The 12,871-nt window shown below is 44.4% G+C and overlaps 1 protein-coding gene across 1 annotated transcript in view; it reads left to right on the forward strand.

Moving 5' to 3' along the window:
* The window catches only part of znf827 (zinc finger protein 827), a 62,825-nt gene extending 51,685 nt beyond the window's left edge, over positions 1 to 11,140 (forward strand). The window contains exons 12-14 of the mRNA XM_056408367.1: positions 2,349 to 2,558; positions 4,541 to 4,718; positions 7,120 to 11,140. Coding sequence (XP_056264342.1) covers positions 2,349 to 2,558; positions 4,541 to 4,718; positions 7,120 to 8,149 — 1,418 coding nt within the window. The 3' untranslated portion in view covers positions 8,150 to 11,140. The remainder of the gene's footprint in view (positions 1 to 2,348; positions 2,559 to 4,540; positions 4,719 to 7,119) is intronic.
* Positions 11,141 to 12,871: the final 1,731 nt, after the last annotated feature.

The raw sequence follows: 12,871 nt of genomic DNA on the forward strand, positions 1-12,871 counted from the left end.
TTAATAAGTGATGTTGTCTATAAAAATGTCAGAAAATAGTGTAAAACACTTTCTCCCCCCCCAACCTGTAGTCAAAGACTTAAACATATGCAATTAATTACTAATTACATTACAAGAAAAGCAGTAAATCCTCACAACTGAGAAGCTGACACCAGAACTTGTTCGGCTTTTTTGCCTCAAAAATTATTCAAACAAATCGGTTCGACGGTTATCAAAGTAGTGATTAAGTAATTTGATGAATCGATTAACTAGTTTTAGCTTTATAAAGTCATGTTCTTGTGACTGCTGTTGATCCACTGTTTTCAAACTTGGTGTATAACCAAAGGGGCATGATTCAAACCCTAGAAAAAGGCTTTATGGAGTTATTTTCAAAAGATATCTCACATGTTGGAGTGGGTGGTACAACACATTGTGGCTCATGTTCACAGCTCATAATAGAAACGCAGTACAGTACTTGGACAGTGACACATTTGCTATTGTTTTGGCTCTACTCCGACACGCGGGGTTTACATTTAAACAGTGACTTTAATGGTTTGAATAAATAAAGTATTTTGACACTAATCATAAGGTTACAGTTCATAGACTATCCACCTAATCTGTGTGTGTAAAGTAGGTTATTGATTCATCTGCCGACTTTTTTAAGTGTCAAATACAAAAATTAAATATTATTTCATATCCAATATGTTTTAGTACAGCACAACAAAGATGGACTGTACTGTATCTACTTTAAATGAAGTCAGTTCCAGGTCAGACAGTCCTAATGTAACCGTAATCTAGTCTTCGTAAACACCTCGTTGCATCAGTTCAGAGAAAGACGAGCTGTGGAATTGAGCCTCACAAGCTCGCCGCCTCCAGTCGACCTTCTGCAGACTTTTAAAGCTGCCGGTTTGAACCCCTGGTCGTCAATATGAGTGTTTTAGTCTAAAACAGCTTTATCCGGTTTATTGCTGACGTTTTGTTCTTCAATGTGTTTGTGTGGGTGGGTGGGATCGTCCAGACAGCTGAGGGGTCTTTCAGAGGCCACAGTGGCCTTGTTTATCTGAGGAGGTTGGTCCTTATCGTGCCTGAGGGGAAAAAATCAATGGGCCTTGGTTCCTTTGGAGACGAGCTCGGTTTAAGATGCCACTGTGGCCATTTTTTTTTAAGTCTCTCGGCCTGACATGGCATTTATCTCAGTCTCCCACAAGATGGACAACGCCACTAAAACATACAGGAGTGTGTCTTCCAGGCATCGCTTGCTTTCCACCTTCTACATGTGGAGATTGGAGTGGTCTGCCATGATTCAGCCGTGTTTTGTTAACGCGTCTCGACTTCAGAGTGTACGGTTGATGGAGCAGCACTGCTCACGCACCGCAGTTATCTCCGCAGGTGTCACAGTTCAAGCTGGCCCCCTGTGAAGACGGGACTCGACGTGGGGAAAGGGTTGGTCGGGTGCCCTTAACTGCGGGGGGCGCAGTGGTGATTGATGTGACTGTATTACCTGATATCTACCCTGGACACACCGGCAGCTAGACATACTTTGCCTCTTTTATTTCCGTTCCTGAGCGTTACTAGGAAAAAGCAGACGGAGCGATTCAGTAAAAGAGAAAATGGAATATCTTTGGGTAAAGGTGTGTTTCAAGGTCGAGGCCCACCGGCTCCAAGAAGCTCCTTTTTTTTCCATGTGTCATTAGCCTTTTGGTTATTGTAAGGGAAGGCAAGTGTACGTTAAACACCGCAGCAGAGAAGATCAAAGCCCCCGAAGCTGGCCCAACACTGTATTCAAAATGTTGCTAAGACGCCGCACTGAATGACCCTGGTTTATTTAGATTTGATTGAAAGCAAATTAATCATATCTTGCCCGACAATTCTGTGTGCGTCTGCCTGTGTTGGAAAGATAGGTCGACCATTTCAGGGCCGGCTCAGCCTCTCCTCCCTCCTTTCACTCCCTTCTGAGTGAATGCCCTTTTGTTGAGCTGTGCCCTGAGATGCTCCCGCCATCTTAGCTCCTTCGGCCATGACCCTCGCGCCTCACCCATACCTCCCTCTTGCCCCCCCCCTCCCCCTTCTAAATCCCTCGCTCTTCCCAGTGAATTGCAGACTTAGAGAAGGGGATCAATAAAAGCAGACTGCATCTCGATTTGACTGGCAGCAGGTCCTCAGTCAGAGAGCTGGGCTGCCGAGGCTACGTGTTTCTATTATGTTTGTATGTATTTTACTGTGTGTGTGTGTGTGTGTGTGTGTGTGTGTGTGCATGTTTTGAACCATGAGGTACTTGAAACTGATTTTTCTGCAGGGTTTCAGTTCATACGCATGGGCTTTAGCTGGACCTCGTCTTGACGCTCTGCTGTCTGTCCTCATGTGTCCAGGTCTGAGCTCCAGAAGTCCCCTCAGCGAGACCAAGAGCACCTCCTCTTCCCTCTCGGCCCTCAGCGACTCACTCAACAGCTCGGAGGGCGGAGACCTCAACCACAGTAACGACGAGCTCAGGGGCCTGCTGGCCCTGCCCTCCTCCGCAGGGAGCCAGTCCAGCTCTGGAAGCCACTCGGGGTCAGGAACTGAGGACAAGTCGGACAAAGGTAAGGGATTGTGGGAAATATTTTTAACCAGATACACTTCTCAACAACAGTATATGAAATAATAATGAAAAGAGAAAAAAAAACATTATTGTCTTTTTCAACATACAACCTCTTTTTATAATATATTAAATATTTTTTTCCATTATATCTTCAAAAATAATAAGAAAAAGTAATGAAAGAGAATAAAAACATTATTGTATTTTTTATGACTTGTTTCAACATAATCTACAAGGATATTTGTTTACATCATGTCTATAAAAATGTTGATGATTTACTATATAATATTTCTTTTGGGACATACTATACCCTGACATGTTGACAATTCTTAACTAAAGTTAAATTCATTTGATGTTTCAAGTTCTAAGAGAATTTATCTGGAGACACTTTTCATTGACAGCCGATGTAGATCGTAGAGCGTAGACTTCCTATGAGTAAGCACTACTGGCAGAAACACAGGACCCTTTTAAGCAGAGGGAGTGAGAGAAAGCAGTGGATAGAATGGAATGATAATGATAATAATAATAGTAATAATGGATATGAATATGATATTATGATTAATTATAGTAGCAGTGGTTGTCCACGGTAGCGGGCGAAAGCACGAGCGAGGTGTACCCCGATCCATGAAAACCTGAGGCGAGAGCGCACAAAGACTCTGGGGAAGAAGCCAAGTTATCAACACGTATTCATGGCACATACATATATACAAAGGGAGAGGAGGAGAGAGGAGCTCATTTTATTATTGGAAGTCCCCCGTCAGTCGAGGCCTCCAGCAGCAGAACTACGGGCTGTTCCAAGGCAAGCCTGAGCCCATCCCTTCATTCTGGGAGTGCGGCGTTCCCGTGGGGTAATACGTTACTATAATCTCTTTAAGACACTTTGGTACGTGAACATTTAGGGCTTTGTAAGTAAGGATAAGGAGTTTAAATAAGGGATTCTGTATTTTACAGGGAGCCAGAACAGAGAAGTTTATACGGGAATAATGTGATCTTTTTTCTTAGTTCTTGTCAATACACGTGCGGCAGCATTTTGGATCAACTGGATCATCTGAAGAGAATTGTTGGAGCAAAAAAGTCATTAAAATGGCAAAAAGGTTGTCGTATAGCATGTCTTTAAAGTCATTAAAAAAGTCATAGCATATAGTATGTCAAAAACAAAGTGTCTGAATTTTCTTTTCTTTTTGTCATTGAAAAATTATGTCACAAAAATGACTTGAAAAGCTCATATAGTATTTCATTAGAATGACAAAAATAGTAATATTATATATCGTATGTCATGGAAAAGTAAAATATGTTCCAAAAGGTCAACATATACTGTTTCTGAAATTAATTTAAAAAAAGTCATAATACAGGATATCACTAAAAGAAATGATATAGTATGTTGGAGTTCAAGTCACTTTTACTTTTTTTTAAGTATTGGTAAACTTTGACATTGAAAATGCTAAAGTATGACACAGGAACGGACAGCATCTTATTTAGTAGAAGTCATTTTAGTATGTCGTCTTAAAAAGTCATTTTAGTTTGTCATTAATAGTCATGCAAAAGTATGTCACAAATAAAAAAGTTAAAGTACATAAAATACAACAAAATCATGTTGCAAATATGTCATAAGAATGACTAAAAGGTGTATAATAAGAACAATGGATCCATTGTTATTTGGACTCAGTCAAGATATCTCAACCTCTCCTGCATCAATTTGTACTTTTTACCCCCTTCAAAAATAATTCTCTTGCGATTCCCACAAGTGTATTGAAGTGAAGTGCCATTGCAGCTCCGAATCTCACCGGTATTCTCTATTTATGTGAAAGGTCATTGTCGGACCGGACTTTTCCCTGAATCTGAACTCCCTTTGTTTCAGTTTCTATGGATACTCTTGAGATTTCAGTCACGCCGAGTCTGAAGAGCACATCCTCATCTCCCCGTGAGAATCATCCAAACCGATTCGGTCTTAACTAATAACCCTCTTCTTTCCTTCCCTCTGCGCAGGTTTCGAATGCGTCTTCTGCAATTTTGTGTGCAAGACGCGCAGCATGTACGAACGCCACCTCCAGATCCACCTCATCACGCGGATGTTTGAGTGCGACGTCTGCCACAAGTTCCTGAAGACGCCTGAGCAGCTGCTGGAGCACAAGAAGTGCCACACCGTCCCCTCCGGAGGGCTCAAGTAAGGAAAGCAAGTACAGACAGAGGTTCCTAACGTCTCCCGTCCTCCCCCTCCGTCACTCCTCACCGTGTCAATTCACTGCACACGAAAACAAACACACACACACACACGGGCCAATGTTAGGGGTGTGCAAGTTCTGGCAACAGACTAAAGTTCCAGGCGACTCACAATGGTTTCAATTATTCAACACGCGATATTGAACACATTTTTCATATGCAAAAAGATCCATGTCAATTATATAAATCTGGCTGATATTATTCCGCCCATTTCAAACGAGAGCTGATTGTAACCGACGTACTGCTGAAGACAGAAACGCAGATCTGCGGTCTATTTGAAGATCTCTGGAGCCATGTGTCCTCTGTCAGTTAACCTCTCTGTAAAGTTCATTATTTGCAGCCAGCAAATTAAATGATACAAGCTGCAGTTTTGCCCGACCGCCTCTCTTGGCAAGAAGACGTTATTAGACGGTGGTCTCTGGGTCTGCAGCGGCTCTCCGAGCAGACGGGAGACTGGAGAGGAGATGGAAATGGGTTTCCCCTCCGGGTCCAGTTGTTCCGCTGCCAGCAGCCATGCCAACGTCACTGAGGAAACCTTCCACACAGACAGAGAGGATGTCCACAATCTATATGAAATATGTCGGCACACCCCCAGAAGAAGCACGCGTGTAGATTTGTATATACATTGTAATGAAACACATTTTTGCTCCACACAGCATTTATTTTTAAAGAATGACGCTGAAACAAAGCTTTAAGAAACAAAGTGCAGACCTATCTCGGTGAACTTTGTATCCTAAACCTTAAATATACAAATATAGTTTGTCTGTAGCTCTAGTCCCCTTCCATGCCCCCCCCCCCATCTCCATACTTCAGTCCCACAGGAGCCTTTGTTGTACTGTAACACGTTTATGTTCCATGACAGGCCTGTCTGTCGATCTCACCGTCCCCACACACACACACACACACACACACACACACACACGCACACACACACACACACATACATACTGATGATGCTTGAGGCCAATCATAATGCACGGTCACATAGACGCAGTTCTAGGGTAGCTAATAACAGCATTTGCGATTTAAAAACAACAACAACAAAAACACATGACTATTTGCCTTTTTATATTTAGAAAAAAAATGCAAACATTTTTTGAGTCATTTTTTGTGTTTTTTGAGTTCTCATAACTCCATTCTGTGCATGTGCAGAATCATTGACAATCATTATAATTATCGCCTCATCTTGTCATAAACAAAGATCTGTGTTCTATATCGTGTATCAGTGGAGACGGGATGTTTTAAACATTGCTAAATGAAAAGTAGAAAGCTGCCAACATTGACTTTTATTTTTGACGGATCATAAACGCACGAGAAGCCCTTTCGTAACTCGTAGATCTCCACCAAGCACATCTAGTCTCTTCCTTGAGGAGGTGCTGCTCGCTGTCGTGTGTGAGTCGACACATGTTCAGGAGTTCTAACGGCTGTAAATGTTTCTTCTGTCTGGTGTTAATGTTTTCAAAGCCAGATTGATTTCTTTGAGCTCTCATTCAAAAGGGAAAGAAGTAGATTATGGATATTTTCGATCCTTTTTTATTCAACGGAGAAAGGAGAGCGATTGAAGGGATGCTCTTTTTTAAAAATTTAATTGACCCGAAAAGCTGCTTTTACTCTTCGCTGTACTGTCTGTATCCGCACATGTGGGTTGTGTTTCCAGCTCCTCGCGGTTTACACATCTTAATTCATGTAAACCACATGTATGGTTGCTATCAAAAGCAGGTGTTGTCGTAGTTTATAAACAGTTTGAGGTAAACTCCCGTTGCCTACATTTTCTACGGCTTATTTCCTAGACCGGTGTGTACACGTGTACACACTCGAGCGATGTGAAGTGTTACTACATATGCAGGAGTGTGTGCAAAGGGAGCGAGGGCCTTGACCATTACCAGGTTTTTCTGAGGTGATTCTGTTCTGCAGGGTTTGTGAAGCGCTTTGGGGCCCAGAGCAGATGAAAGGTGCTATTTAAATGTAAGTGCCACTCCATTCCTTCATTTCCCTTCATGTCCTACTGCTCCAAACCTTTCTCCAGCCTGTCACCCCCCCCTCTCCTCCTCCTCCTCCACACACACACATACCTGGTCACCTCAATTCTCCCACCATTAAACTGCCACACATACCACCATGAGCACACACACACACACACACACACACACGACTCTACACGGCGCACACTTTTTCCTTTTACCTGTCCTTCTCCTCTTCATCATGTCGTGTTATTCAATTTCAAGGTGTTTTAATGTGGTGGTGAGTGGCCCGCTTCCCCTTCAACTGTCCTCTTTTCTTTTGTGCTTTTGTGTGTCGTGCCCCCCGCTTCCTTTCCCCCACTTCCCCTGTGTCGCATTACCCAGGTGCCCTTTCTGCATCTACTCCACCAATCGTCCGGCGGCCATGGAGTGCCACCTGAAGACGCACCGCAAGATGGAGTACCGCTGCCGCATCTGCCAGGGACTGTGGCCGGACCAGGCCTCACTGGAGGCCCACGTGCGCGGCCATCGCCTGGGCAACCACTACAAGTGTGAGCGGTGTGGCTACTTGTCCAAGACGGCCAACAAGCTGATCGAGCACGTGCGCGTGCACACGGGCGAGCGGCCCTTCCACTGCGACCGCTGCTCTTACAGCTGCAAGCGCAAGGACAACCTCAACCTGCACAAGAAGCTGAAGCACGCCCCGCGCCCGACTCTCGGCTGCCGAGAGTGCCCCTTCACCACCACACACACCCTCGTCTTCAGCCGCCACCTCGAGAAGCACCGGAGCGCAGGAGCGGGGGGTCCGGACGGCGGCGAGGGAGGAGAGGAGGAAGAAGAGGAAGAAGAAGAAGAAGCGGAGGTGGAGGACGACGGGGAGGAGGCCGGAGAGGAGGAGAAGGAGGAGGAGGAGGAGGAGCCGGCGGCGGCGGCGGCCTCTTCTTTGAGGACGAGTGGGGAGAGCTTCCTGTTTGGCGGAGGGGGCGGGAGCAGCAGCAACAGCCCGCTCATGAGTCTCACGGCGTCCCGGGCGCTGCAGTCCGTCGCCCTGTCGCTCACGCTGGGCACGCCCCGCCGGCTGGACGCCGTCGGCACTAACGGCAACAACAACAACAACAACGGCGGCACCGCCAGAGGCCCCGGCGGCCCCTCCTCCCTCTTCCCGCCCTCGCCCCGCCACATGTTGGAGCAGTCCAGGAGCTGCGGCCGGGCACACCTGATCCCCCTCACCGCCGCGTTCACCCACAGCCGCCGCTTCACATTCCACTCCCGGTGGCGGCCCGCCGCGCCGCCTCTTCTCTTCTCCTCCGACGCGGCGTCGCCCTCCCGCTCTTCCTCCTCCTCCTCACCCTCCTCCCACAAACACTCCTTCCTGGCCTACCTGGGACTGACGGAGAGGGCCAAGACTGTCTGACCTCCCCCCCCCCCCCCCGCTCTTTCCCTCACTCCTCGGACGGTGGTGCGAAGCGACACTTGACCGCTGCAGTGGGAGCGACGTCTTTTCCAATCAGACCAGCAGAATAAGCTGGACCAGACAAACGGACGGAAGAAAAGAAAACAAACATTTATAAGAGAAAAAGGCTGTACATGCTATAAAAAAAAAAATGCATTTATATCAAAAAACTGCTTTTCTTATCAGTTCTATCGATTGAATTATTACTACTTCAACTACTACTCTCTATTACCCTTTTTTCTGTTTTGAGATGTCTGAGTGACTTGGACCCGGTTGCATCATCTGAGGGAAACTAACGTATCTCGGTTTTATAGATATTTTTCTTTAGTCGTCGGACGAGATAAAAAGACGAAACAAAACTTGCAAGTGCTATACTTTAGTGCATTTCTGTCTATTGCTATTATGCATCGAAATAGCATGCCTGTGTTTCAACTAGCTTTGACGTCATTAGGAAGCGACATTCGAGAGATCCTGAAGTGTTCGCGGTGCAACGTGGACAGAACCGAGGAGACGTAAACGGCCCGTTTCCAAAGCAACGCCTCAAACCACGCACTTACTTATTTATCAGTCTTGTACATAGTTTTGTAGCCCCTCCCCTTCTCATCTTTTTGATTTGTTGTTTTTTTGTATAATGGTGAAACCATCTTATGCATAGCTGCTGCCTGATAGCACCTCCGTCTCAAAATAAGTCTCATTTAAATGGGTTACTAGTTAATTGTAATAGTTTTTTTTTTAGTAAGCTCACAAAACAGAAGATAAGCTGTGATAATGTAAATAAGGAAACTCTGACTTATCATCACAAGAAACATTCTACATTTATTACTAATTTGATTTGATGTAACGTGTGACGATGAGTTTGCACTCGCAGTGAAATGAGGAACTATTTCTGAGACCAGGTGGAGATCAGCGCAGCTTCATATGCGGAACTATGTATCACGCACCGATCCTGAGAAGAGATATATGAGAGAACTGTTTTGTGGAGGTGACCGGCTCGGGGTCAGCAAGCTGCCCACAGCCACGGTCACCGCAGGCCGATTCAATGGTGCTTTTTGGAGCTTTTTGTAATTTTTGTGTACAAAAAAAGAAGAAAGAAACTGTTCCAAAATGACTTGAATGAATGTATTTTTGTTGATGTCCATGGAGAAAGAAGCGATACAGAAGAGCGAGCGGGGACGTCTCCCGCGCTGGAAAAGACGGGAACGTGAGCTGGTGTGTCCGGTGGCCTTCTGTCTTTTTTCTTTGGTCTTTCTTTTTTTTCCACTTTTTTTACTGAGCCTTTTACATCATAATAAAAACATTTTCTACTAACATTCATAGAGAACCCATCAAGAAAAAAGAAGAAAGAAGAAGACAAAAAAAGCTCCTGCAGGTGCAATGATGAAGCAAAGCCATTCACGTGTACAGCATTGTTTTCAATGGCACTGGCTTCTGTAGGCCGGCAGACATGGTACTGCCCCCCCCCCCCTCTCTCTTTTCAACCTTTTGAGTTTTAATTGCACTTAATATAGTAACACTTCAAGCCAAAAGCACTTAAACCTTTTCATTTCCCTTTTTTTTAAAGCGCAAACATAGATCCACCAAGTTACCCTAACGTGAAGTGGACAGTAGGAAACGACTCAATCACCAGCCCTCAGTTTCACTTGTAAGCATTTCCAGCGGTGCAAAAGGGCCTCTGTGAAACCGGAGAGCGTCAATTAATACAAATTGCATGAATTAGACATAAAGGTCAAGCTCTCCCTGGGAACTAAAGGTCCCAGGCTAAATTGTGATAGCCAGTTTTGCACAGTGCTGCACTTTTTGATAAAGAGAATATGTATTTATCCGTAAAATGTTCAAAAAGGAGTGTTTTGCGAGACAGATTAGCAAAGTACAAGCCAACATCCCTTATTGTAAAGGGATTGTCCTTTTGTTTTTTTAATTTTCCGTACGCTCTCCTTTTGTCTATTTTACTCACGCATTCTCCATCAATGAATCATTATTGCTTTTTTTATTTTTCTACTTTGATCGTGTCAAGTAAAAATAATTGTTGATTGGACAGAGAAACGAATTGTCGAGACCAAAACGTGACACGCCGCAGGAAGTGATGTTAGGATTTAATCCGTCACGTCCTGTTCTGGAGCGAAGCCTCGGTTGTCCCCGGTTACACGGCTGGTTGTTTGTTCCTTTTTGGCACGCTGTCTCTGGAGTGAGAGGAGCATCACACACACACACACACACACACACGTAAACACACACTTGTACTATCGGCGTTATCTTTTATACTCTAGTGCCACTTGGTGGAAGGAAACCACCTGAGACTTCTGAGAATGAGTCAAACGAATTGTCAGGGTCCGAAAGATAAAACGATTTTTAAAAGAATATGTCCGATCTCGACACCTTTTCTTTTTTTTTTTAATGCCTGTCTTTTTTTATTACAGCTTAATCATAAACGGCTGCACTTCTTTATGTCCCTTAGTTTGTAACAATTTGAAAAGGCGACTGGACTTTCTATCCTTTTGAAAAACCAATATTCTAAAGCACTTATTGTTTATTTTTGCCCAATTGTGAGCAGCACAGTGACCTATTTGGGTTTTTTAAAGCGTGACTACCTTCTCAGCACTTCAGTTTGCATGACGTTGCCCTCTCGAGCTCCTAACTCCCTCGGTTGCATTTCGCTGGCGTCCCTCTGCACCGTCTCCGATCCGTTGGCTTTACGTCGGGCGGTTCTACCATCGCAAAAGGCTCGGCTATCTTCTCTGGTGGCACTCGGTAAAGATTGGTATGTGCTGTACAAAGCTTTTTTTTATTACTCCATTGTTAAGGCTGTACAGGGTTGTGACGATAACTGGTAAATAGATCATTTGTACTTTTTTGCTTTTTGTATTTTGTTTTCTTTGTTTGGCATTATTTTATGTTCAACTTGCCAGGTCTAAATGTAACAGGATTTGAAAGTAAAGCTTACATCAGATATTACGCCGGTGGTTTGTCTTTCCTCTGCTCATATGGTGCCGTTCACTACTCGCAGCGTCACTCTCACACGTGACCAGAAGATGTTCTCATCTTCCTCGCTGACTGTTTCTTCACTAAATAGTCTAAAAAGCTCATTATCTTTTCACATCTCGTATGTGTGCTCCATAGAACAGATCCCCGACCTGACACCCACAGCCCATGTGACATGGATACCATGACTTTTAAATATCTTTATGACTAAAGTATACACCGTGATACAACTATACAGTATGCCAGGATACTTTTTTTTATGGCAAATTATTTATTTTAATTTTATATACTTTATTAATCCCCAAGGGGAAATTAGTTCTCTGCATTTAACCCATCCTTAGTTATTAAGGAGCAGTGGGCTGCAGTGATGCGCCCGGGAAGCAACTGGGGGTTCAGTGCCTTGCTCAAGGACACTTCGACTTGCAACTAATGGGGAGAGCGGGGATCGAACCGACAACCTTGGGGTTGCAGGACGACCCTCTTACCTCACTGAGCTACAGCCTAAATTATGGCTTTTGACATTTTTATGGCATTATTTTCTGATTTAAAAAATATTTGCTATGACACTTTTTGGCATTCTGTGACTGTTTACATTTCCAAGACATTTTCATGGCATACACGATATCTTCTCATATTTTTACAACTCATTCAATTCATTTTATTTTGTATAGCCCAATATCACAAATTACTAAATAGCTTCAGAGGGCTTTACCATCTGTACACACACGACACCCCTGTCCCAGGACCTCACATTGGATCAGGAACAACTACCAAGAAATAGAAAAAAAGGGAACAACCCTTCAGCAGAGCAACAGAGGAAGATCCCTCTCCAGGATGGACAGAAGCAATAGATGTCATGTGACCAGAAGGAATCTTAACAGAGTTACAACACATTCAATGAGTATGACAGAGTGTATGAATAGTTGGTACGAGGCATGGACCACGATCCAGACCTCCATGATCCATCAGGCAGATGGAGGTGGAGAGGAGGAGTGGGCGGGGCATCAGCAGCGCCATGGCATCGGACCCAGCCAGGTCCAAGGGACACTTCACTAGACGTGAAGTCACAAGGACTCCGGGGAGGAAGCAGAGTTAATGATGTGCAATGGAGAGATGAAAATTCATCCATAAGTAGAGAGAGAAGAGGAGAGAGGAGCTCAGTGTATCCTTAAACATCCCCCAGCAGCCTAAAAGCCTATAGCAGCATCTCTAGGGGCTGGACCAGGTGATCCTGATTCAGCCCTATAACTATAAGACTATCAAAGAGGAAAGTCTTAAGTCTAATCTTAAACGAGGTGACTGTGTCTGCCTCCCGGACTGAAGGTGGAAGCTGGTTCCATAAAAGAGGAGCTTGATAACTGAAGGCTCTGGCTCACATCCTACTTTTTAAGACTCTAGGAACTACAAGTAGCCCCGCATTTAGTGAGCGCAGCTCTCTAGTGGGGCAATATGGTACTACAAGCCCCTTAAGATATGATGTAGGTTAAGAGAAGAATTTTAAAAGTGATTCTTGATTTTACAGAGAGCCAGTGCAGAGCAGAATACAGGAGTAATGTGATCTCTTTTCTTAGTGTTAGTGAGAATACGAGCTGCAGCATTCTGGATCAACTGGAGGGACCTAAGAGACTTATTAGAGCAGCCTGATAATAAGGAGTTGCAATAATCCAGTCAAGAAGTAACAAACGCGTGAAAAACAGTTTTTCT

This window comes from Pseudoliparis swirei, chromosome 24 (genome assembly GCF_029220125.1).
Source record: "Pseudoliparis swirei isolate HS2019 ecotype Mariana Trench chromosome 24, NWPU_hadal_v1, whole genome shotgun sequence".
In the NCBI taxonomy this organism is placed as follows: Eukaryota; Metazoa; Chordata; class Actinopteri; order Perciformes; family Liparidae; genus Pseudoliparis; species Pseudoliparis swirei.